Genomic DNA, 26,245 nt, shown 5'->3' on the forward strand with positions numbered 1-26,245 from the left:
ACCTGCCTTTCAGAGTTTACTTTGTGCGTTAACACTAAATGTTAAACAAGACCTCTAAAATACTTTGAAAGGCATTACAAGCGAAGACATATTTCAGGAAAAAAAAACATGAACAACCTATTGTTGTCTGTCATTTGGTGTTTTGTTGGCATGCAAAAGGAATTCCAAGCACATTTGTGTCTCTATCATCCACAAAAGACCGAGCTATCCACAGAGACAGACTAACTATTCTGCACAACAGGCTAGCTCTATTGACCAACAAGTGCTACAGGCACTGTACTGTATGAAGAGTTTCATCAGTGGTGGAATACTTCTGGCCTGAGCTGTATTCCCGGGAGCTTCTTCTGATAATAATCCTAACATGTTGGACTTAACAGTGATGCTCGCCAGTGGACAAGAAAATGAGATATGAAGAGAATGTGAATTGTAGCCGTCATTGTAATGGATGGCTATTCGTTAACTGTGTGTTGTACTAAGATGGACAAGGTAAGGCCATGAAAACCCAAAGATGGTGATAATTGTAGAGGGGAAAACGGGGGGCTGACTACTGCTGTCCCACCCCTGGTACCGTTTTCTGATTGTAAAATGAAGAGGAGGCTATTACCATAACAATCATAAGTGGTGGTTTGGAAAATGGGGGCAATCTTGAACTTGAAATAAACTTGAATGCAGCGTCATCTTCAGCAGGCTCAGGTGGGGAAAGACGTGCAAGGCAGTCCTGATATGGACCATACACTCAAGTTTTACAACTCAATCAAATTGTCTCAATATGTTTACAAGAAACAGTACTACCCTGAAACACTAAGTATCTGTACAAATGGCGGAGCCCATACTTTCTCTCTGTTGCATGCAAATGATGTGTCTAGTGAAAATCTTCAGCGTTTATATTCATGTCCATTTCATGTTTGAGACATTGGTTTCTGCACCTGGCCCAGTTGCATTCCACTTCCTGGATGTTTCAGCATGGATGCCTGTACTGCCATTTGTCTAAAAAGCTGTTACCAGGCAGCCTGACGAGAGAACACATGTCACTTAAAGTGAGGAGGCAAACATCATCGCTTGTCTTTATTTTTATATTTTATATAAGCCTTAATGTACAGCGTGTAAGCTGCTCTATTGTATCTTTATATACATATGTATCTATCATGGTTGATTTTATTTGGGTCCACATATGTTCTTCTCTAAGTTGTTCACCAATCATTGAATGCAGTTACTATGCTTTTTTTTTTTTTTTGGAAACACAACTAATTGCCATTTGTTTATTCATTCTTTTAATAATGTATTAAGAATTTTATTTGCTAAAAATGAGCTATCGTTGCTTGTACCTTTGTACACATATTTATATTTAAATAAAACCATTTCCGATAAAGAACGGGCTTGTGTGAATTCTGACAATTAATCAACCTGGCTGATAGCTTCAGCGGGCACGGGGAGCATCAACAAACAAAGCTTCCCATGTAGCAACAATGATGAATACATAAATTAGCAGCACTGTCTATGTTGATTTTCCTATTCCCCCAGTGGTGCGTTGCTTTTAATGAAGACAGATGAGATACTGGAACCCCCACTGTATGCGTCTCCACCCCTCTGAAGTCGATGTGCCCATCTTGTAAGGTAATAGGATAGAGCTGTGACAAAGGCAGGTATTATTCGACAATATGAGCTTGTCTTGTCACCGCTGTTCCCCAGGTAGGCATGCTGCTCGCGACGGGGAGGAGAGTAACATGCTCATTACAATTCTACTGTGAGAGGTGACAAGATCTCACAAGACATGCATTTATTATGCACGACATAATACCAAACGAGACCCTGCCACAGACAAATAATACAGGTAATGCAATTAGGTAGATAAAAGATCTTTATTACGACGACTCTTTCGTATTAAAACATATCAACAAAGATTATAAAATATGCACATATTTCAAATCACACTGTAAAATGCTTGTGAAAATAGATTCTCTCTAAAAGTTGTGGCTTCTCCCTAATTTATTAAACATACACATTTATGATTGCATAGTTTGACTGTAAGGCTCCATGGAATTAATAAAAAGGGGTTCGCTGAGCATAATCCTCAACAAATTCATCCCTTTCAATAAATAACACTTCAATCTTTGCTTAGCTTATCCAGGTTACATACATTTCCAGTATAAGTCAGAGATGAAGACACAGCCTAAAAGAAACCATACGGTAAAATCCTAGACTTAAAAGTTGACCGAGTTGGTTGTTACCAAAGAGAGGGAACTTTTTTTAGGGATAAGAACTCATTGCATTGCTCTAGCCATTGGTTTGCTTTGGCTCTCATGTGTGTGTGTGACTGAAGACCCCAATCACCCTGAGCTCAACTAGGAAGACCTGTGCAAAATCCATCTGGATCTAATCCTCTGGCCCCCCTTTTGAATATCACATTTTGGCAACTCATTCACAGACCAGGCAAGGCGAGTAAGCATCTGTTAATATGTCATAGAAACACGGATCTAGTTCAGATCAACAACAACTTAAAACAACTTCAGGGTCACTTGCCTATTTCCATGTCAGTGGTTTTGCCTGTTTTAGCACACAGACTACACATCTGGTATACTTAACATTATGGTCGTGAGCTTTTAGATTTACTAATGCATTTTATACGCTTCTGGCTTCCATTGATTCTAGTATGGGATTCAAACGTCCCTGCATGGATTTGAACAACATGTTGAGGTTGAGGTATTTTTTTTGTACGGAATGGCTGTCCGGCAGATAGGAAGATAAAATGCTTTAATCAATCTGAAAACCTGTGCTATGCTTCTACGGTGAAAATGTGGTCAGTGGTGATGTCGGAGTGTTTTGTAACAAACTTCTTTCTAATAGTCAGCAGGGGGCGACTCCTCTGGTTGCAGAAAGAAGTCTGATGTAGAGAGAGGTATGTTTTAGGGCGTGGCTACCTTTTGATTGACAGGTCTCTACCTTGTCTAGGACTCGTCAGTGTTTTCATTTTATAACTTAATCTTAAAACAAAAACACTGATAAGTTTTTTTATCTCATTCAGCATTCAGTCACTTTGCAAAGCGCAAAGATGGCGTCCGCCAAAAACCAAGATGGTGATGACCAAAATTCCAAAATCAAGGCTTAAAAACGCCAGTCCACAAACCAATAGGTGACATCCCTGTGACTACGTCCCTATTTTTTTATGGCTAAAACGAGAGTTACTTTAATATAATTAAAAAATGAAGCCCCATATCCATAGCTATCTACAGCATGAGCACACAGACAAAGTGCAACTCACAGCAAAGTCCTGCCCAAGAGAATGACGGCATCTCACCTGTTTTCAATTTACCATGTGCGTGCGTGTGCATGTGTGTGTGTGTAGTGGTAAAATGGGAGTTGGAATCCAAAAAAGTGCTTTAAGTCATTCATGTGAGTGGTTGGGTCCGTGCAACAGTATCCTCAGTCTGTTGCTAAATGACTAAACCTTGGAGAGACTTGTCCTGAATCAGACTCAAATGTTCCATCTCCATTATTTTTAGCACTATGATGTTGCTCCCCGCTCCGCATCCCTCCCTGCTTCTACCGTCATCATCAAATCCCTGTCTCTTTCTTGATCCAGTCAATCAGCGTGGTGACACGTGAGTAGACGCCAGGCTTGTTCCGACGAGCGCAGCCCTCACCCCAGCTCACAATGCCAGCCTGGAACCACTTCCCACTCTCCGCGAAACACACCATGGGGCCTCCAGAGTCTCCCTGGTGAGGATAGTAAGGGGAGAGCGGTCATACATTGGGTTTGGATGTGAGAGCATGATTACTATACAAGTGTGAAAACCTATCTGTACCAGCCCTTTTATTCCATTCTGGAGAACATGTGGCTCGGTCTCACCTGGCAAGCGTCAACTCCTCCAGACAAGAATCCACTGCAGAGCATCCTGGAGGTGACTTGGCCCTCCGTGACAATGTTACACACTGTGTCGTTGATGATTTTCACCATTGCTTTCTGCAGCACCTGTGCCTTGGAACCTGCAAGAGCAGGACAAAGGGGCCATGTGACCTCTGTGTTCGTCATTAACATCAAAGGTGGTAATGGGCTGGAATAGTGTTAGCTAATGAAGGTTTAAGAGGTTTCCCAGGAGAGCCGACGTCTGTCTTGATATATGGATATGGAAGAAGGCGTAATGGAATAGAGCAGATTTGAAAAAGATGAGAGAAACGGGGAGGGAGGGTTGAACTGAAGAGAAGTATGTCATGATGGGAAAGATAAAGAAATGGGAGGGACATAAAAGAGAGGAAGAATAAAGGAAAAAATGATAAAGAGATGAAGGGAAGAAGAAGGAAGCGGGCAAGGAAGGAAGATGAAGGATAGAGATGAATAGCTCATTGTGAGAAGGATGGGGGAGGAGTGGGATGTCTTAATGTTGATGAGAGTTGGATATGCCAAAAGGAAAAACACAACTGGAGAGTGGGTCACCCAGAATCGAGAAATAACGGCAGATATATTCATAATTTGTATAATATAGAGTTACAATGGAAGAAAACAACAACAACAAATGACGCCGATTCAACCAAAAATCACCAGTTCATGTATAATACCTCCTTCTCGGAGCAAGCCCCAGCCTGTGACCCAGCAGGGCGTGCCTGCAGGGAAGATGTGGGTGGAAGCGGGTAGGCAGATGGGTTGGATAGTGTTGGTGAACTTCAGCGGTTCGCTGAGCTCCAGCAGTGCAACGTCATAGTCAAAGGTCATCTGGTTGTAATCCGGGTGGGAGATGATCTTCCTCAGTACTCGGCGCTCAACGCCGTCCTGCTTGTACTGGTCCTGCATGCCACTGTAGGATTGCCAGTTGGATGCAATATGGTACCTGTGGTTGCATCATGGGGCAAAGGTTACTATAAAACGCGGGAGCCAGGACGGGTGGATGCAATATCATAAACATGTTTACAACCTAATACAAGTCACACAACAGCCCTTCAACCTATGCTAATGCAACGTCTCAGTTTATGTTGAGACAAAACGATAACGGCTTTCAACATGAAGCAATCAACATCCTCTCCAACAGGCTCAATAAAAGCATTATAAAGTACAACATTTAGTATTTGATTGGATTCAATTTTCATAATGTTGCTATATATCATTTTGTATAGTAAATTTCAACACCAACTGTGAATGGATGAAAATGAACACATTCCCTTCTCAACAACAATAGAGGTGGCTCAGGTCGAACAGCATGGTTAGTGCTCCACCTACAGGGCACTGATGGGAACAACTCCATGCTTCCAGGGATGAGACGTAAATCTACTATATAATATGGGGCTAATTTTCAGACTTTGCGATTTGTATATAAATGGTCCTCTGATCTTAATTTTTTTTCAGCAGAATAAGTCTTTTGTAATGGAATGCAATACCATTTTGAATAATGTGATTAATAATCAAATATAAAAAGGGCAATAACACTTTTACAGCAACATATAAGAAAGGGAATATGTGGCATACATATCCATGCAGACAAACAGACAGACAGACAGACAGACAGACAGACAGACAGACAGACAGACAGACCAGTCCTACTCTGTACATGTGTATGTATGTATGCTGTAGATGTAAAACGTGACTCACTGTGGGTTGTTGGTGACAAAGCAGTGGGCGGCCGAAAGGAGCCACTTTTCAGATATGATTGAGGCACCACAAGTGTGTCCATTGGTCTTGAAGTGGAGGCTGACCTGCCAGGGCCACTCCCCCTTCTCAGCGGCCTGCCCTCCTACGATGCGGTTCAGCTTATAGGGCCTGGTGCCACAAGCTGACGTTTAACAGAGAACATTATGAGAGAGGAGGGGTGTTGGATGGTGAGTGCAAAGTACGAGGTGAGACTGGCAGGCTTGATCAGAGGGAAAAATCTGAAAATGGGATTAAATTGACTGAAAGCAATCATTAGGCCGGACTTGGCTGTGAATGCCACTATGACTCTTTGGAATCCTAATAAGGCACACTGGCATATTAGTTGATATAAAAAAAAACAGAAGACAAAAAACACAGACACACCCTGAGGCTTAAATGGAGAAAAAAACAAAAACTTCAGAAATGACAGGAGCTGCTCTTAAAGTCGAATGAAATAAATAAACCAGTCAAGGCCTGAGGCTCTTTTTCTAACAGACAACCCAACGTGCAGCTCAACTCAGCTCTTCTATAATCTATTTTGAATGTCACTGAAGAGATTAGATCCACTTTCAGCGGTTTTAAAATTGTAAAAATGCAACATTTTTCCAGGGCGCAAAGAGATAAAAAAAAAAAAAAACGTTCTTACCACAGCCAGCCTCATCGGAGTCATCAGAGCAGTCTTTAACACGGTCACATTCAGCATTCATCTTGTTGACACATTCTTTGTTCTTACACTTGAAGCTGAAGGCAGAGCAGATGCCCGGAGCTACAAAGGGGTTGAGACAGGTCCCAAAATCAAAACACATAGCGCATTTCAAGCAAAGCTTTAGACCATTGCATAGTATTTTACTGGTTAAACTTAGCAATCAGCGAGGCTTCAAAGTGACGCTTGAATGCACAATGCATTGTGATTGAGGAGCAGATTGCATAGATTGTGGGTATTGATTGGGGTTGAGGTTTAATATCCCTCTTTATTCACAGAAGTGAAAATCAAAAGGAAATGCAAAGGGAGCCCTGTGTGTGTGTGTGTTTGACTGAGTGAGTGAGTGAGAGAGTGAGTGAAAGGGAAATTGATAAAAGAGTGAAAGGAAATGAGAAAGAGCGCTCAAAGAACTTGGAAAATACTTTGAATTAAGAATGAAGTCTTCAGTGAATCATCTTTGTAAAATTCTAAAACTTAACTGACTAAGGTTAATTGCATAATGGTTTGTGTAACATACTTTAATACGTTTGCTTTAATAGAGAAGAGAATAAATGCAGCTACTTACAAGATTTACAAGAGGCCTCGTCGCTTCCATCTTCACAGTCCATCTTCTTGTCACACACAACATCCTGAGGCATACACTCCCCGTTACCACAGCGCCACTCAGTCTCCCCACAACCTGATGTGGAAATCACAAGAAAAAGAATGAAGCAAACTTGAATAAGGAGAGGACAAGCCAATAGGTATCAGGAGGACATTAGCTGTGCAGCTGCAGTGGACATCAGCATCTGTCTCCATTCTTCCAGCGTGAATAACGCATGATTAATTGTCTGGAGGGATGCTGAGCAAATTGGGCAAAAACTAGTAGTTATGTGCCTTTAATGTTAGCACAATTAGCATAGCATTAGATAGGGTTTGAACAATACTCACTGCAGCTTTTCTCATCGCTCCCATCTCCGCAGTCGTTGACGGTATCGCACACCCAGAGTTTGGGTTTACACAGGCCATTTCCACATGAGTACTGATCTGTCTCACAACCTGAGGTAAAATAAATGCCTTGTATTAAACAGTGCAACTGAGGAAGATGTACATGAGTGATTTGAAACAGGCATGCTTACCAATGCAAATCACCGGATATAATTTGAACCAGTAGATCAAAAGATAACTAGTGAAAGGTAATGGTTGGAGCCTCACAGATATATACAGATATTTTAGAAATCTTTTGGGGGATTTCTTTTTTAGTTAAATGAGAAGATCAAGACCACTCTTGTAGGATAATAAATAGGAGGCTACAGCCAGCAGCCAGTTAGCTTAGCACATAAACTGAAAACAGCTAGCCCAGCTGGCTCGCCACAATCTCAATAATTAACGTAATATGTACAGTTTACTTAATTTGTACTAGAACTAAAGTGTGAAAAAGAGTTGTGCTTACATTTTGTACGAGACCGTTTGCAGTGAGTAACTTCCTGGAGCCTGGCAACCAACGATAAGACTCCAGGAAATGACTGGGCCCAGCCAAACTATAGACCTGTACATACATATGTACCTGCCAGAAAATGACAACTCGTCGTTTTTACTCTTCAGATTTTTGGACAGAGCCAGGCTAGTCATTTCCCCTCTTTCCAGTCTTCATGCTAAGCTAACTGGCTGCTGTCCGAAGCCTTACGGTAAATGTAACAGGCAGTTGTGAGAGTAGTTTATCCTCACATCAGTCACCTCTCTCAAGATGGCAAACAGAAGTATTTGCCAAAATGTATAACTATTCCTTTAAGGGGCTGAGAAGAGGATATAGGAAAGTGGATAAGAAATGAGGTGGCAGGGGGGAGAAGGTTGAACTTACGGCACTTCATCTCGTCACTCATATCACCGCAGTCGTTCCAGCCATCACACTGCAGTTCTTTCCCGATGCAGATGCCAGAGTTGCAGGCAAACTTATTGGGGCAAGCTGCTCACAAAAACAAAGAAAAGAGGAAGGGAGCAGAAAAACAAAAAGGAGAAGAAAGACGATGATGATAAATTGACCGAGAGGGAGTGACAGTGTATGTTCGCAACATCCATCATGTTGCCAATGCTTGTCCCTGTTGATCAGAGCAATTATAAATCCATTTCGGTCAAACTGGGAGACAACATAAAGAGCGGAGGGTATTGAAAGTGGTGTGCTCCTGACTGACAGTGGCAAATAAAATGGACCCAATAAACAAGCTCTCTGGTGATTAGTCTGGCTCTTGAGTTTCACTGCTGCAGTTTCTGAGCCTCCATTACTAAACAGCTCATTTGACTGTCAGTCAGCTGCCGTTTCATAGTCTCTCAGACTACACAGTTACTCCTTCTGACTTGCTCCGTTAATGGCAGGCTAGGAGTGTCACAGTTGCGACACAACATTCCACCCAACTAGCCAAGTGTCTTATACATTAAACATGGGTGTGAGACCAGACTTTTAACTCACGGTTTGCAGGATCGAACGCGCTGTAGATGGCACTGAAGCCTTTGTCAGTGAAGGACTCGTCAGAGTGGAAGCTCACTTCTAAGACGTTGGTTATGCTGGTCATATCCAAAGAGGACATCTCTCCACAGTACCTGCAGAACAATGTTCAAAATGAATATTCAGGTTTATTATGGTTTTCATTTTTGCAGTGGTTATGATGACAATATGCTTACTCAAGTAATTGCCAACGTCAGAGTAAAGGGCAATATCACTCCAAAAATGTCCAACCAGTCAGTAAATTAACCAATAATTTAGTTAGATCTTCTGAAAGATTTTATTTGGAAGTAAAACTGCAATTGCAAGCAACATAAATTGTACAGGAAAACTGTCTGCAGGCACAAATACTGTACAAGTAAAGTGAGTCAAAGTTGGACCAAGAAGTCAGGCTGTAAACTGTGATGGATGTTTGCAACAGCCGGTTTAGGGACGCCATTGTCAGTGAAATAAGTTGAAGTCTTACTTGGTGCCCATAATGTCAACATAGTCTTTGTGACAGACACGGATGTCTACCCCAGGCTCTTTCATGCGGAACATGGTGAACTTCACGCGCACCTTTTTCCCAGCAGGCACCTGCAGCACAGAGGAAGAGCTGATTGGTTCACGACAATCGTGTTTACCATGCATGGCACTCCTCTATCTACAGACCAAGACATGAATCTGCATCCCATGTAAATGCGGAACGACAAGTTCTCAACACAGCCAAACAGGCATGCACAAGGACACATAATCGCACACTACATACACACCAGCAAACAAAACCAACACACAAAGCACTGCGGCTCAGCTAGAGCTGCGGCAGCAACAGCGGTCTGACAGATGAAGATAGAAGAGGTACTGAACAGCTTGGCTTTTATAGTGCTGCCTCAGCATTCCTCCCGTGGCAGGCTAAGGATGGAGGAGGAGGTGGTGGGTGGAGGGGTTTCAGGTAGAGGAGGGGGCCTGGGAGAGGAGCAATCTTGCAAACCTTGATGGTCCACTTGCAGTCCACTGCGGGAGGATAGAAGCTGGGATGAAGTGGGGAGGTGAAGACTCCTTTATTTTCAGAGAGAACACCGCCACAGGTTTGAACTGAAAAGAACACATCATATATTCACATTCGAGCATTACACATTCTAATTCTTGAATGGGTTTAAGTATAAACAGAACTAAACAAATCAAGGTAAACTAACGTAGAAAAAAACAAACACAGAATGCAGCTGGAAAATGATTGTTAGTGCCAGGAATGTCTTCATTACCTATAGACTTGGGGATAGCTTTATACTCGGCCTTGAAGCCAGGCCTCTGGACCTCAGAATCAGTAATCAAATTAATCAGCATGATGTTTCCGGATGACGTCACCGCCAGAGGGTTGGAGGGGGGTCTCTGACCACACTTCCTGTGAGAGAATGAGTAAATTTAACCATAAAGCATGAGCTGCACGTCTGATGCATTTACTGAACGTTTTGCTCTCCCTGAGGGAACTCAAATACAGCTGAAATTATTTTTAGTCAGAAGCAGTAAAACATCAATTCAGCAAACAAATTTGAAAAGAAATCAATACATAAGCAGAGAGGGGTAGAAAAAGAGATAAATAAGGAGCGATGTGCCAGCACTTGATAGAAATTGCTTAGGCAGAGTTTCAAAGTCAAACATTAGTTACATTAGCAAAAAATGTCAGCACTGCTGGCGGCAGAGCAATGGAGGTGTAAATGACGCTGCAAGAGCAGTATTACATCTACCTCTTGTAGAATAATGTCATTATAGAGTATTATATTATGGCTCTCATAAACCTCATGTCATCTTGGATAAAGCTGATCGCTCAATAGCTTGATATAAAAAAAAGTATGCATCACTTGGTAACGCACATCTGTTTGGCAATGGTTTCTGAGTTTGAAATTGCCTGCAGCTACAACTGGTGTTGCATTCAGGAGACTGTAGTTTCAGAATCACAGCCTTCCCCCACAGACAAAGTGCAATTACACACAGTGGTGTAGCAGGATTCAGGTTGGCACCCTTCACAGATTTGAAAGCAGAGGTCTTTTTGAGCCAACTCAATCTCACCGAGGTCTCAAAAGTTAACAATAAAATATGAGGCATACAGCGTAAAGGCTTCAGTGCCAAAAAAAGAGAAGCTGTAATCACAAATCCAGTGAAATGGTAGAAAGTGGAACATGTTTTTCACCCACATCAAAAGAGCTTTTACTGCTAAATCCCGCTGCAACATTTTCAGTCAAGTGATTCCTAGTGGTTGTCCTCTGGGAATCATGCAGAACTATATTTCCCCTCTTTCTGATCGTCAAAGCTAAATAAACGAGACAAATGTTGGTTGAGCCCTATCAAACAAACCCTGCTCCCAAGGTTTAAAGGCATGAGAATATGATTTGTGTCACTGTGGGAGCAAAAATGAATCAATTTACTGGTCTCAAAGGAGACGCATTAGTGCAAGCAATACCGCAAGTAAATAATATGATGGTAAAACCTGATCCATCCTTAAAGACTACTTTTTTTTTTAAAGCACCAGTGTGTCATGACCAAGGTGTTTTCCAAACCTCTGACTTACTCTGTGATGGCCTGAGAATCATCTGGACTCAAAGAGTCATAGATGGAGACAAAATCATCAGAGCAGTCATCCTCGATGTGGAAAAAAGGGAAAGTGACAAATATGGCGTTGCCCTCTGATGCTCGGATCTGCCACTGACACCGAGACTTGGGGGGGTAGCCTTTAGGGTACCCTGGTGATAAAAATGTTTTTGCCACTGTATCAGCCTCCAGACGGTAGAAGCACTCTTCTGGGGAAAAACAACATTGATTAGAACATACATTCGAACACAGACATGAGTAACTTGGCAAAAACAGTTTGCAGCACGAAAATGTAAATCTCATCATCACGTTCTACATCTTCTTCTGCTCATTTGAACTGTTTTCTTAACAATATTGACTGTCAAGGTTGCATCTTTTCAGACTTTCCTTGCACTACATGTTTTATTATTCATAGCAATGCCTTACAAATTACACATTGCAACACTATTTAAATCACAAGGTCTTCCATCCTTTATGTTATAGATCACAGATTCACATCAGGATAGTACAGCTACTATGGTAATGTGATGTAGTCTAATCATCCCAAGGTAATAAATCAGCAGACAGTGTCAAAGAAAAGTGTCGGCATAGTGACTGACTTCCTCTGGCCTGATATCAGGTTCTCAATCTCTGACTAGAGCAGCACATGTACAGTACAGCCCTGCCATTTATTACAGACTGGCAGGAGGGTGAGCATCTCGCCAGCTGGAAAATTACAACTACTAGTGATTGAAATGGGACACACTGTACTCACTGGCTCTGGGGTTCCTGGCCATGCGAGGGTCTGTGACTGGAGACAGGGAGAGGGGGAAGAGAGAGTGTCAGAGAAACAGGAGGAAAGGTACGAATGAATCACTAATGTTAGGAGGCTGATAGGATTTGATGCATGAGCCTAAAATATTTGGGTTGCACATTCTCTGTTCAATTTCCCTGCGGTTAAGGGAACAGGTGATGGTGTGTAGCTCTTTCTGCTCCATCTCACCTACAGCAGCAACCCATACATCTCTGTCTAACTATCTGGGACAGCAACATCAAATTATAACCACAGAAATCATTTTTTTTTAAAGGGGACCAACACCACTGAGTCACAGGGCCAGAGCTTGGCTGGTGGCCAGGATGTGGACAAATGCAATGTGAATGCTGAGAGGACAGAAGGAAGAAGAATGTCCATCTCAAGCCAGGCCAGCGCCCAGTTAATATCATTAGAGGATCCAAACAGCATCAAATGTGCAATCTCAGATGCAGCACAAGCAGAGGTCTGGTTTATCTCTTATCATCCTATCAGCACCACTCAGAGCAAGCTCCTTTAATGCAAATAGAACGCGTACAGAATGCCAATGCTGATCGGAGATGACAATTGCCTTATTTGGATCTGTATTTACAGACTTTCATCTTTGCTGATTGTTAAATGTCATATTCTGAAGCCAGCAGCAAACTCCTTGTTGTCCCCATCTTTCTGCCCCTCAGCCCCTCCCCCCCCCAGCCCAGTGGTACCTACATGAGGCAGTGATCTCACTGATCTTGACATCCTTATTGCTCCCTATGGTGCGCTGCGCCTTTATGCCATTCTCCAGCGTCTCCAGCACCAGCTCTTCTGAGAACTCCGCCACGACCTCCAGGTCTTCGACTGGAATATTAAACTTGGACCAATAGTAGGCTATTACACCCTCACTGGTGCAAGCAGGGATAAGAGAGAAATTGATGGGCAAAAAGAGCAAAAAGACACCGTTCAGTAACAAGCTTCAACATTGAAGAAGAAGCAAAGATTAGTGGAACATGGGGGATTTGGATTACTGTAGATAAAAAAAAAAAGAAAAAAGCCAAATTGTTGTGTTTTACTGTAATAACTTCACAACCCACTACAGTGCACTGCTACACGCATGGCAGTTTGGTCACAAGTCAGCAGACCTCATCTCACCCTGATTTTAGTTATTTTAAGAAATGCAATACTTGAAACTTTGACTCACAAAAGGTCCATACAAGGTCCATTCTTCTTTTAGTTTTTCTAGTTTAATATTCCTCACAATAAAAAACAACAACTAGAAATCAAGATCTCACATTACCTGAATGCAGTGATCGCAGACTTAGTGTAGTACTTTTCGAGGAGTGGATCTTTCTTGTAGCATTCCTTAAGCTGTGTAGAGAAGATGTATTATAACTAAGAAGAACATGTTCAAGATTTCCACTTGTCTGCCTCAAGACAAAAGTACAAATTAGCATGTTAACATAAAAAACGCTTTCCATGAAAAGCACACAACACTGAGATTCTCAATTAACTGTTTTGCCTTCAGCTGCAGTGAGCTGCAAACTGTATCAGACAAGGTTGTAGTCATACTTTGTGGTCTGAAATGCGGGTCTACCATACACTATGAATGCATCTAGCATATCTAGCTTCAAGTGCTTGTTGTGAAAAGGTAATGTCAAACAGAGAATAGGGCCATGTGCAAAGGGTGAGCAGGTTTAATTTGTATAGTTAGTGATAAAAGCAGAACATGTCATAAGGGGGGTCGAAAGGGGTTGTTCACAGGATAAAGAGGTCCGTTATCATTAAATGAAATATCAAGTTTCAAAATGGCCATTTCCAAAGTATAAATCAGCAACATCAAAAATGAACCCAGTGCCATTTTACTAAAACCATTGAAGAGACAAGGGGAGGTAAAATACAGATGTTTAAGGACTCTACAGACAGGTGGTGCCAAAGTGGCAGAGTAAAGTTGCCACAGCTGGTTAAACATGATGTTTCTATCTCTGAGGTCCTTCGGCCTTGCATCGTTTGCTTAAAGCCATACTCTCCAAATCTGAAATGACTCCTCAAAAGCTGTCCTTTTTGTTTGAGCGTAAGTGTAAAACTAGTTCAAGCTTTCCCCCCATCATCTAGTCATCTAATATTCCAGCTCCACTGTAATCCTCACCCAACACCCTCCCTTCTGGAGCTTTACACGGAGAAAGTGAGCACTTGATGGGGTTTGAGTGATCTTTTTTTTTTTTTTTTTTGACTATCAACATGCGTCTAAGTGCTGCTACAAACATCTCTGCCTCCAATAATAGGAAACGCTTTTAAGGGATTTACTAAGAGGATGTAGTGCGTTTTATTCCACCCACACACACACAGCTGTGCCTTCAGCTGTTTCTGTACATTGAGAAAGGCATTTTTAAAAGCATTTCCATGATGCCAAAAAAACTAATTCTTAGTGATGAAAGGGAACTGAGTGCAACACTTTGCTAAAATATGAAGTATGAAAGAAAGGCAACACAATAAGGGAAGTTAAACTCACAAGTGCCTCCAGTTTGCTCGCCAACTGCTGAAACTCCTTGCTGTCGGTATTCTCCAGCTTCTGGTCGTACGGGACATCAACCAGCTTCATATGCCCACTGAAGACCTGCGCTGATGGGCCATGCTTCATACTCATAGTGCCTTTTGAATCAGCATCTTTAACTTGGAGGGGAGAAGTAGATGAGAGTCAAGTGTTTGGTCAACAAAATGCTATGAGATGGAAGAAGAGACAGCCGTTAAAGTAGAGCAGTGTGATCTCATATCGAGCAGGCAGTTTGGCTCTCAGAGCAATTAAAAGAGCCAGTTGAATCAAGAGGCTGTTTATCAAGACTTCAGAGGCCGTTTCATCAGACCCGGGATGTGTAAATGAGAGGGACGCTTTGCCACAGACTGACATGTTTTCTTTATTTGCAATATTAAAAAGGAGAACGTTGGAGCAGTCAAATAGGCTGACACTAATGGGAAATTACAAAGTCCAAACAAGTCACTCTTATATCAAAGAGCTGTGCCTTCATAGCAAGAGGGAATTATCCACTTTGGAGTTTCTGATGTTGTGGCGGTCTTGGCAGTAAGTGACGTTAGAAATGTAAATATTCACAATTTCTTATTTAATTCTATTAAGAATTCCCTTGATTTATGTACAAAAAGGTTCAACATCACACCACATATACAAGTTATATATATATATATCTCTTTTCTTGGAGGATATAGAAAAGGAAAGAAGTCAACTATACTTACAGACAAAGAACCAAATAAGGAACGCTGCAATGGCCGCAAGGATGAGAAGCCCCACAACGACCCCGATCACGATGCCCAATTTCCGCTTTGATGATGTCTTCTGTTTGTTGGTTAAGAAGTCAACGCGCTCGTGACGGCCGTTGTGACCCGGCTGCTGAAAAAGAGCAAAACAGAGTTATTGAACAACCAGCAAGTGTGCCATGTTTCTGGCTGCAGATAGCCTTTACTTTGGTTAACTGTATTACAGTAACAGTGAAAAATATCAATCAGTGTTTCCAAAAGCCCAAAATGACGTCCTCAAATGTCTAGAAGAGTAAAGAATACAGAAAATATTCAAATTTACAAGGCTAGAATCTGATAATCTTTTACTTTCTTTCTTGAAAAAATTACTTGAAAAACAATAGTTGTCGGTTCATTTATTTATCGACAACTGATTGATTATATGATAAATTGCTAAAGTCATACATCACCTATAAATTAAGTTGTTTTAAATGGTGGTCAGCCATATGCCAGATGGGATTTTTATGTAACTAAAATTAGAGAAACAACCATGTAAACACACTAATCCCTTAAGTATCACCCTCCTAGTCTAGGACTGATAACATTTTAGGAGGGAAATATCTTTGACCTGCTGCCATAATCAGCCTAACAGAGAAATCAATCAGTGTAATCAAGGTTGGCAGAGTTTGTCCTCGTGAGACAGATTGTTTGCATAATAGTGTAAAACAAACAAGAATAGCCTTATTTTTCAATATTTAAACTATTTAACTTTGACACAGCATTGGAAAAAGAAAAAGAAAAAAAAACGGATGTGAAACGCCCTTAAACTACTTTCAAAGATTGACAAGTTAAAACAAGCCGTGAGGCATATACGTTGGCACAGAAACAAAACTGGCAAAACCTGTTCAGTAGCGGTGACAAAGCTCCTACACTCATACCTTCAAATTCACGTTAAGAAATAACATGTCAACTCAGGGAGACCTTGTGGAGATTGGAAGGCTGTATGAGTGTGTGTGTCTGTCGATACTGTGCGTGTGTGTGTGTGTGTGTCTGCTGTTGAGCTGTTTCAAGTGGGTGGACTGAGAGAGTTTCAGGTCGGTTAGTAATCAACACACAATGAATTCAGTGCCTGTAGCCCACGAGTGAAGAAGCCCGAGTGCCATTAGGGATGGAGAATCACTTTGGTATTAAATCAATTTGTCAGATGTGCTGCCCCTTAAGATGGGGGCTCAATTACATGAGTCTAGATGATAACTCATGGCAATTAAGGCCCATTCTTACCCAGCTGGGTCTTCCACACATACTTTCTAATTGGAATCTCTAACAGCAATCATGGGCCAGAGAGAGGGGAATCATTAGAGATGGGGTCAGCAAGTGCTCCAGGGTCTTTCTCTATCAGTCACCCTGATCATAGTCTAATAAAGCCATTACATGCTCTTCATTTTATCCCATTCTTCACTTCTAGAAAGAGATACTACTACCCTATTTCAACTATGTGTACAGCTCAGGGTGCTGCCTGTCTCTTACCGCTGATTTATGAGGAAAGGCCACAACGCAACTTGCAAACTAAAGCAAAATGTTAATGTGTGACAAGAAAATAATTTGTACATATTCTGCAGTCAGTTGCCGCAGAGCATTTTTAACCAGTTTGACGAGTTAATACTGCTTCGGGGTGTGGTTTAAGAAAAGAAAAAATACCTCAAGCACAGTAAGAAAGGTCATTTAAACGTGTGGTAGGAGAAACGAACGTGATGTGAAACTCACCAAAACCCAAACAACAACTGAATGAATGAATGAATATATACTTTATTTATCCCCAAGGGGACATTTTTTTGTCGTCATCAGTAGCGCCTTACCACTTGAAATACAAACACACAAGATAAAATATATAAAGAAGCAACAGGGATGAGAGATATATACGAATTAAAATAAAGTAATATATATATATATATATTTAAATATACACAATAAAATAGAATGAAATATATTTATATTTACAGCTGAATAAGTAAATTAGATAAACAGTGCAAAGTGCAAAATGCAATGTATATATGGTACAGTGATGAACTAATCCACGGAAGAACTAGCAAGCGGTGACTTGTTGTAAAGCCGTATTGCTGTCGGCAGGAATGTTCTCCTGTAACGGTCCTTCTTGCAGCGGAGCGTGAGGAGTTTCTTGGAGAAAGTGCTCCTCTGGCCCTGCAGCAGGTGGTGGAGCGGGTGGTCCAGGTTGTCCAATATGGACAAAAGTTTCTTCAACGTCCTCTCCACCACCTGCTCCAGAAACTCCTGCTTGCAGCCGATGATGGAGCCGGCCTTCTTAACTAGCTTGTTAAGTCTGTTGGTGTCACCGGCTCCAATGCTGCTCCCCCAGCAGACAATGGCGAAGTACAGGGCGCTGGCCACAACCGACTGGTAGAACATCTCCAGCATCTTGCTGCACACATTGAAGGATCGAAGCTTCCTCAGGAAAAAGAGTCGACTCATCCCCTTCTTGTACACAGTGTTGACGTTGGCCTTCCAGTTCAGTCGGCTGTCGATGGCAACACCCAGGTACCTGTACTCCTCCACTGTGTCCACGTCCTCTCCCAGAACACTCAGAGGACTAGGAGCTGTTGTCTTTCTTCTGAAGTCGACCACCATCTCTCTGGTCTTGGCCACGTTCAGAAGCAGGTGATTCTCACCGGCCCACTTCACAAAGTCACTCACCACTGCCCTGTACTCCTCCTCCCGCCCATCCCTAATACACCCGACCACCGCAGAATTATCAGAGAACTTCTGCAGATGGCATGACTCCGTGTTGTACTGGAAGTCAGTGGTGTACAGGGTGAACAGGAAGGGAGGCAGAACAGTTCCCTGTGGGGCTCCAACATCACTGATCACCGTCCCAGACAGCACACGGCCCATTCTGACAAACTGTGGTCTGCCTGTGAGGTAGTCAGTGATCCAGGAGATGGTGGACGAGTCTACCCCCACCACCCGCAGCTTCTCACCCAGTAGCAGTGGTTGGATGGTGTTAAATGCACTGGAGAAGTCAAAGAAAGTGACTCTCACAGAGACACCGGTACCATCCAGGTGCGACTGAGCTCGTTGCAGCAGGTAGATGATGGCGTCGTCCACACCCACATGAGGCTGGTAAGCAAATTGTAGAGGGTCCAGCGACGATTTCACCTGCGGTCGGAGGTGAGCCAAGACCAGCCTCTCCAGCACCTTCATCACATGGGAGGTGAGGGCTACCAGTCGGTAGTCGTTGAGGACGGATGGAATCTACTTCTTCGGGACAGGGACCAGGCACAACGTCTTCCACAGCACCGGGACCTCCTCCTGCCTCAGGCTGAGGTTGTAGAGGTGCTGCAGGACACCAGACAGCTGGGTGGCGCAGGTCTTTAGGACCCTGGGGCTGATGCCATCAGGTCCTTCAGCTTTGCCTTGGTGGAGTTTCTCCAGCTGTCTTCTCACCTGGTCAGTCGTCACAGAGAGAGGGGGGAGGGTGGAGGAGCCTATTGTTGTTGAGGGCCCATTTGAAGAGCCACCGGGTGTTGAGGGCTCATTGGAAGAGCCATTGGGTGTTGAGGGCTCAGCGAAAGTGCAGCTCAACAGGGGGGGCAGGGGGGGAGGTGTGGTGAGAGGAGGAGATGGATGAGGGCTGTGAACTAAACCTATTGAAGAAACAGTTCAGCTCGTTGGCCCTCTCCAGGGAGCCCCCTGGTTGTCTCCCTCCCACCTTGAAGCCGGTAATCTGCTTCATCCCGGTCCACACCTCCCTTGTGTGTTCTGCTGGAGTTTGGCCTCCAGCTTCCTCCTGTAAGAGTCCTTGCCCTCCCTGATCTTCACCTTCAGGTCGCGCTGGACTCTCCTGAGCTCATCCCTGTCCCCAGACCTGAAAGCAGTTTTCTTCTTATTAAGAAGAGCCTTCAGGTCCCTGGTGATCCGGGGCTTGTTGTTGGGGAAGCAGTGCACAGTCCGGGATGGTATGGTGGTGTGTTCACAGAACTTGATGTATTCAGTGATGCAGTCTGTCATGCTGTTCATGTCCTCCCCATGTGGTCCACACAGCACATCCCAGTCCGTCGACTCAAAGCAGTCCTGCAGGGCGTCGTTAGCCTCCTGAGACCACCTCCTAACAATCCTGGAGGTCGCAGGCAGCCTCTGCACCAGAGGAACATACCTGGGTGTCAGCAGGACCAGGTTGTGATCAGACCTGCCAAGGGGGAGTGGCCCTGTATGCATCCTTAGTATTTGCATACAGGAGGTCCTGAGTTTCATTGTTTCTTGTGGGGCAGTCAACATACTGTACAAAAGTAGGCAGAGCTTTGTCCAGTGTTGTGTGATTAAAGTCACCAGTTATTGTCATAAAAGCACCTGGCTGTTGACTCGGCAGTCCAGATACAGTGGAGTGGATAGTGTCCACTGCTTCCTCAGCGTCAGCTGATGGTGGCACGTAAACGGCGACAACAATGGCAGACTGTATCTCATGTCTGACTTGTTATTGGGTCATCCTGATCTCCCCACTTAAACCTCTTCTCTGGAGACAGCAGCTCCAACCAAGGCCGTAATAATGTGCATATAGACTCTGTTGAACCTTTTATCGTGGTTAGACCGCCGAGCCATCTGGGGAGAAAGAGCTCCATCCATTCAGGTGAATTAGTACAAGTGTTTGTTCAATAAATACTTAGACATGTAAGAGGTTTCACATCACGTTTGTTTCTCCAAAGGAAATTAAAAAAGGAAACTGATTTCCACCACAAAACACTGGTTCTTATTGACATGATTTTTCACATCAATCCAGATTTCTTGTCAGCATATAAATCAGAGATGGAATATATGGTAATGTATGCTACTATGCTTCTGTAAACCTTTCAGCTACTTATTATTTCTGTAAACATCTTGATTTTTTAAATTATATTAATTGAATGACTGCGTTTACTTGTATATGCACAAGATAATATAAAATACAAACGGTGTAGGAATTGTCAGAGCTAGTGCCACATGAGCCATTTTCAAGATGGTTAAAGCATCAATAAGGGGATAACTGTCCTGTGTGTCTTCTTGATACTAAATTATGACTCTGCTGTTAATACAAAATTCTAAAACCTTGATTTTCCATTGACAAGGGGAAATGATTGAGTTGAGTTGAGTGATCGGATCAAATCTGTCATGACGTTGACCTTAAGTTTCAATGCTCAATAAATCAAACATCAATATGTGATTCTACAGAGCACAGGGCTGCAGAAGCTTTAACGCCTGGAGCCCAAACAACATTAGTCATGTCAATTATTTTGTTTAGCATAAAATAAAAAGAGAGAAACGGAGTAATAAAGTCTAAACGAGAGTAGAGCAAAACATTCGTAAAATCTAAAGCAAAGTGATTAGAACGTATTTTGTCCAACACATACAGTTATTTTACATAACAAGTACTTCAGTCTGGGAATATTTGACTTTATGAAGTGTGGTGTTAGTGTCCTTATGAAAAGTGAAGGTAGTCAAGTAAATAACGGTCTTAGAATAGATATTTGTATGAGCATAAGTAGCATGGTCAATACTACAGTGAAAGAAACAGTGTGCAAGTCAGTTTGGTATCTTTATGTGTGGGTTCACATAACCGTTTTGTTTTTTAACCTTTGCCCAATTATCTCTAAAACTGTCCTCTGTGTTCCCGTCGAGGGGCTTTAGATTCCCAGGAGCCTCCTCTGATGCCCACAGATGTGCCCGGCAGACTCTAATTCCACGTTTTAATCGTCCCTTCTCTAATTCGCATCCTTGGGGGGCCCCTGTGTTCAGTGTGATGGTGCTGGATGCGTTGCTGCAGAGTGGAGGGCGGTGGAGATTGCATCATCGGTGGACTGGTTCGCCCGATATGCAAACTGGTAGGGGTCCAGAGAGGGAGGGAGGATGGATTTGATGTGCTGCATGACTAACCGCTCGAAGCACTTCATAATGATCGGAGTCAGTGCCACAGGGCGGTAGTCGTTGAAGCTGGATGGAGGCGCCTTCTTTGGAACAGGGATGATGGTGGTATTCTTGAAGCAGGTTGACAACAGCTTGGCTCAGGGAGATGTTGAAGATGTCTGTGAGGACGTCTGTGAGCTCCTCTGCACAGTCCCTAAGCACACGGCCAGAAATGTTGTCCGGTCCTGCAGCTTTCCGAGCATTGATCCTGGAGAGGGATCTCCTCACGCTGGCTGGAGACAGGGACAACACCTGGTCATCTGGAGGGGGTGATGTCTTCTGTGCAGAGGTGCTGTTGTCAGCTTCAAACCTTCCAAAGAAGTTGCTCAGACTGTTCAGCAGAGTGATGTCGTTGTCACAGGTCTGTGGTCGAGGTTTATAGTCTGTGAGGGTCTGCATGCCCTGCCACAGGCTCCTTGTGTCTCTGCTGTCAGTGAAATGCATAGTTATCCTGCTGCTGTACCGCCTCTTTGCTAGTCTGATGCCACGGGACAGGTTGGCTCTTGCTGATCTCAGACCAGCCTCGTCACCTGCTTTGAAAGCTTTCGGGCTCTCAGTAACCTATGCACTTCCCCTGTCAGCCATGGTTTCTGGTTGGCCCGTACTGTGATGGTCTTGGTGACTGTGACATCATCAATGCATTTGCTGATGTAGGCTGTAACAGTGTCTGAATACTCCTCGATGCTGATCTAGTGGTTGTAGGTGGCTGCCTGCTTAAACATGTCACAGTCTGTGGTGTTAAAGCAGTCCTGGAGTGCTGAGGAGGCACCCTCTGGCCACACCCGTACCTGCTTCTGGACCGGTCTGGTAACTTTGACCTTCGGCCTATATGCTGGTGTTAGCATAACAGTTATGTGGTCTGAAGCACCGAGATGAGGGAGGGGTGAGGCCTTGTATGCTCCTCTCAGTGTTGTGTAGACCAGGTCCAGTGTGTCGTTTCCCCTTGTTGCAAAGTCAATGTGTTGATGTAATTGAGTAAACACTGTTTTGAGATTTACGTGGTTGAAATCTCCAGCCACGATGAGGAGTCCCTCTGGGTGGGCTGTTTGCTGGTCACTGATGGTGTTATACAGTTCACTCAGTGCCTTGTCTCTATCGTTGTTATTGCAGCTGGAAGGAATATAAACTGCAACAAGCAGGATGGCAGAAAACTTCCTCGGTAGGTAGAAAGGCCGGCACTTGATGATCATAAACTCCGTAAGGGGTGAACAGTGTCTGCAAACCACCACAACGTCCTGGCACCAAGCATTCCTGATGTAAACACAAACCCCGCCCCCGCGGGTCTTACCTCCTTCAAAAAGGATGCAGCAGAAACAGATAAATCATCTTATTTATCCCACACATTCTTTGTCCTTGTCAAAACCTGGCACCTACATTACCCATGATGCAACTCAACCGCCGACTACCAGCTAAAACTTTGAGTCGCTAGCCTCAAGCAGAGTTAAGGAGCGGGCCACAGATGTGTGATGACCTCACTTATTTCTAACCCCACTCCCCCAGATTGTTTCAAGTAGTCTCAGACCCAAACCGACGGTGCCTGAAGTGACATCACTTCAGTGACATCACTTCAGGACATTTTCATCAGATTTTGCACAGCTCCCTCTGGAGCCACAAAAGGCCTCATACAACTTTTTTCCCCACATCTGCAGAAATAAGCCCCAAGACCTGTAAACAGACTTTGATGTGTTAAATCAGTGGAGTCCTCCTTTAAAAAGCTCTCATATGCCGTCTATGCACTCAAGCACTACAAGCACTGATCCGTCTTAACCAGACAAACCAGCCTGAAGACTGCAACCAAAAGGGACCATCAGATTGCTACAACAGCCAATTAATGCAATTTACGCTTCAATGGCCTCATATTTACTTTGAGTGAACAAACACAGAGACATACCTCTCACTTGACACTAGCCCTAAGCAAACATTTAGCAGTTAGCCACTTATAGTGCAGAATCCGTCAGGTGACTGTGTGTGCAGAGGAAGAGGTGCTAGCCATGTGGCCATGCTACCACCTTGCTGCTCACAGTGGAGCTAAGCGGGAGAATGGGAGCAACTAAACAACATCCAGCGCACTGTGTCTTTCTCATTACAGAACTGAGGAAGTCTAAATGAAGAGCAATGCTGCCGCCCTTATATGGAAGCAGCCGGCTGCAGTTTGTGCACACAGATCTTATTTTACATAAAGTTGCAGACACTGGCCAAAACTGTAAAGCCCAGACAAAATGCAAACAAAGCATGTGTGAAACTGAATATAATCAATTATTTATGAAACTCGGTGGAGTTAATAATAAGAGACGTGGCGTTAACGTCGCATTCACTTCACTTCTGTGCTCAGATTCAACAGAACTGCCCTTTAAGTGCGGCCTGAAATGCAAGAAGAACGCAGAATGGCGTTTCCTGAAAAACTAATTACTGACAAGTCCACTAAGTCTCCACATAAACAGAGAACAACCCGACTACAGTCATCACCGTATCCTGTATCCTTTATCTAAGACTGAACTCATTGTCTGGGAGTAATCAAATATTAACAAACGAAGGAATGTTTATTTCCCAATCTTATTACTCATCTTGTGAAGCGTAAAACAAGCACGTCTCCCTGCTTTCAGAATCCCAAAGGCAAAAGGTGTGGCATGACAACCTTGGTACTTATATTAGTAGTATTTATGTTAAATACATTTAGCCACTGACAACAACTTTTTGTAAACATGGGACAATAGTTTTATTGGTTCTTAATTCATGCAACAATGTAGGAAAACATTTCCTTGAGGATCTAACACACCTTTCCCAGAATGACCTATATAATGTTGAAAGAAAGACAACGGCACTTGTTTCCTTCTTTGTGCAATGTCTCCATAGCAGCAGGGAGGGGTCAAGTAAGGACATGCTCAATCATCATGTGCCGAATACCTTACAGTGTGGGCTCCCCTGAGCTGGTTAAGGCTCTGATAGATATGATATTTGATAACAAGCTACTGTTTTTTGAAATTCATGTTAATGTCACACTAACTAAAGAAAGAAAACAGTTTATTTTTGCCCACGTTCCTCAGCAGTATCCATACTGGTACAGTGCAGCATGTATTTCCCCCGGGGTGAGGACTGTTTTCATGAAGCTGTCAAATAAAGGTGGTCGGGAGCTGGTGAATTCCATCAGCCATGACCAAAGCCTTGTAACCGTTAATGGGTCTCTGCAGAGTGAAGTTCACGTTTACCCTTCAGACACTATTTTCGGCCCACAAGACTGAATCATGTAGTAACAACAACTGTATGGATATTTACATAATGTATGCATGTTCCAGGAGAATTATACCTGTAGGTTAGACGAAATAAGCGTTTGGCAATTATCATTTTTAAAATCCTGTTTAAATATTTCACTACATTGTCTTTATTCTGATATAAATTAACAGTTTGGTTAAGCTAAATAAATGTGGCAACTTGCTTTATCTGCATTTTGCAGGAGCTTGTTTTTAAAACAATAATAAGTCAATGCAATTCACCACACAATATTTATGTAGTTATTGTCGATGTGCACAACACTGAAGCTTCGGTTTGGCTGAGAAACTTTAACGTTGATATTTTTGGAAAAGTAAATGACGATCAATCCAATTTAAAAAAGGAAAAGAATGTCTGCTCATAAAGTCGACAAAAGCATGAACAAAAAGCAGAAAGGTAAATATAAACAATTAATAATGATGCTGTATGTCTGAGGTTTAGGCCTCTATCCCTCTTTCTGCATGACGGAACAGAGATCAACTCATTCACGGTTTAATATTTTACCAGATCCAGACCACAGGCGATGAGATCATGGGAGAGGTAGGTGACAAAAGTAGGTCAAACAGCTTTAAGAACTCTTCTCTAAAAATAAAACGAGCAATTATCATCTAAAAGAGTAAACATCAACGTGAAATCAGCAAATAGCATTCAAGTCTGATGATGGCTTTTCCCTGATTTCATCTGCCTTCACATATCTGCCTTTGTGACTGAAAGTTAGTTAATAAAAAGGAAATGTAAAAAGAAGATATGATATTATCAGCTGAAATGTAACTTATGACGGTTATGTGGATACAAATAAACAAAAAAAGACGTGTGTTCAAAACAATGTTCACTTCTCACATCATGCTATCATCAAATGAAAAACGTTCCAGTCTGTCTTTGATTGACAGCAGACTGGCCAGAATGACAACAACACAGAGAAACGCCATGTTTTACCACTAGTCGAGTCTTTCTGGCTCAATTATTCATTCAAATATAATATTGTGAAGACTCCCTTTTAGTATCAGAGTTGATCCTGGGATGAGAGATGCACAGAAAAACACTGATAATCGAATACAGAAACGTTTTCAAATGCCAAAGTATCGGAGTTTGAAATGTCTGTTACTGAAGGCCGATCAGACACAGAGAGGGAAATAGATCTGGGCCCAAAGCAAACGATCTTTGTGTATTAAGTATGAAGTCTCGTTGTGGGAGAAAAACAACCCACATTGGCATTGAAACGTGATTAAATTTGACCAAACTTACCTCGTAATTATATCTGGAGGAACTCATCTTCCAAAGCGCTCCAATGGAAGTCCAACAGGATCGGGAGTATCCAGAGAGCGTTGCAAAATTATCGTTGCAAAATTAATAATCCTGAATCCGGAACTGTTACATTTAAATCCAGATATCGGCGGGTCTTTTCCTGTATCGCCGCGAGTTGGGAATTGTTGATGCACCTGAAGCCGACCTCTTCCTTACACACCTATGATATAGACCACGCCCCAAATACCTGCTGCTGCTGCTGCACATAGACGTCAGGGGGGAAAGCAACACTACTGCTCTTAAATTACCTGTGAGACCATGTCATGGCACCAAATAATTACCCATAAGTCTTCACTGACATAAAAATGATGCAGGGAGACGTTTTAATCAAACACCTGCTGCTGTTTG

At 42.9% G+C, this 26,245-nt stretch overlaps 1 protein-coding gene across 1 annotated transcript; it reads right to left on the minus strand.

The window, feature by feature from the left end:
• Positions 1 to 1,849: 1,849 nt before the first annotated feature.
• On the minus strand, positions 1,850 to 25,992 carry st14 (ST14 transmembrane serine protease matriptase). The gene is made up of 19 exons (XM_079227585.1): positions 25,838 to 25,992; positions 15,377 to 15,530; positions 14,640 to 14,800; positions 13,428 to 13,498; positions 12,863 to 13,035; positions 12,119 to 12,154; positions 11,345 to 11,573; positions 10,041 to 10,180; positions 9,770 to 9,873; positions 9,266 to 9,375; positions 8,767 to 8,897; positions 8,161 to 8,265; positions 7,251 to 7,358; positions 6,886 to 6,999; positions 6,264 to 6,383; positions 5,579 to 5,759; positions 4,555 to 4,823; positions 3,848 to 3,984; positions 1,850 to 3,714 (listed from the first exon to the last, which is right to left on the minus strand). The coding sequence occupies exons 1-19, from the start codon at positions 25,862 to 25,864 to the stop codon at positions 3,553 to 3,555; spliced, it is 2,532 nt and encodes an 843-aa protein (XP_079083711.1). The 5' UTR covers positions 25,865 to 25,992; the 3' UTR covers positions 1,850 to 3,552.
• Positions 25,993 to 26,245: the final 253 nt, after the last annotated feature.

The sequence above is a fragment of the Taurulus bubalis genome (assembly GCF_910589615.1).
Source record: "Taurulus bubalis genome assembly, chromosome: 12".
Lineage (NCBI taxonomy): Eukaryota > Metazoa > Chordata > Actinopteri > Perciformes > Cottidae > Taurulus > Taurulus bubalis.

Coding starts and splice junctions, on each gene's coding strand:
- st14 (XM_079227585.1), bottom strand. CDS start 25,864: ATGAGTTCCTCCAGATATAATTACGAG. Junction 15,531..25,837: donor CCTCCAGATATAATTACGAG/GTAAGTTTGGTC, acceptor GCTCTTTTTCAG/CAGCCGGGTCACAACGGCCG. Junction 5,760..6,263: donor CTCCGATGAGGCTGGCTGTG/GTAAGAACGTTT, acceptor GTTAAACGTCAG/CTTGTGGCACCAGGCCCTAT.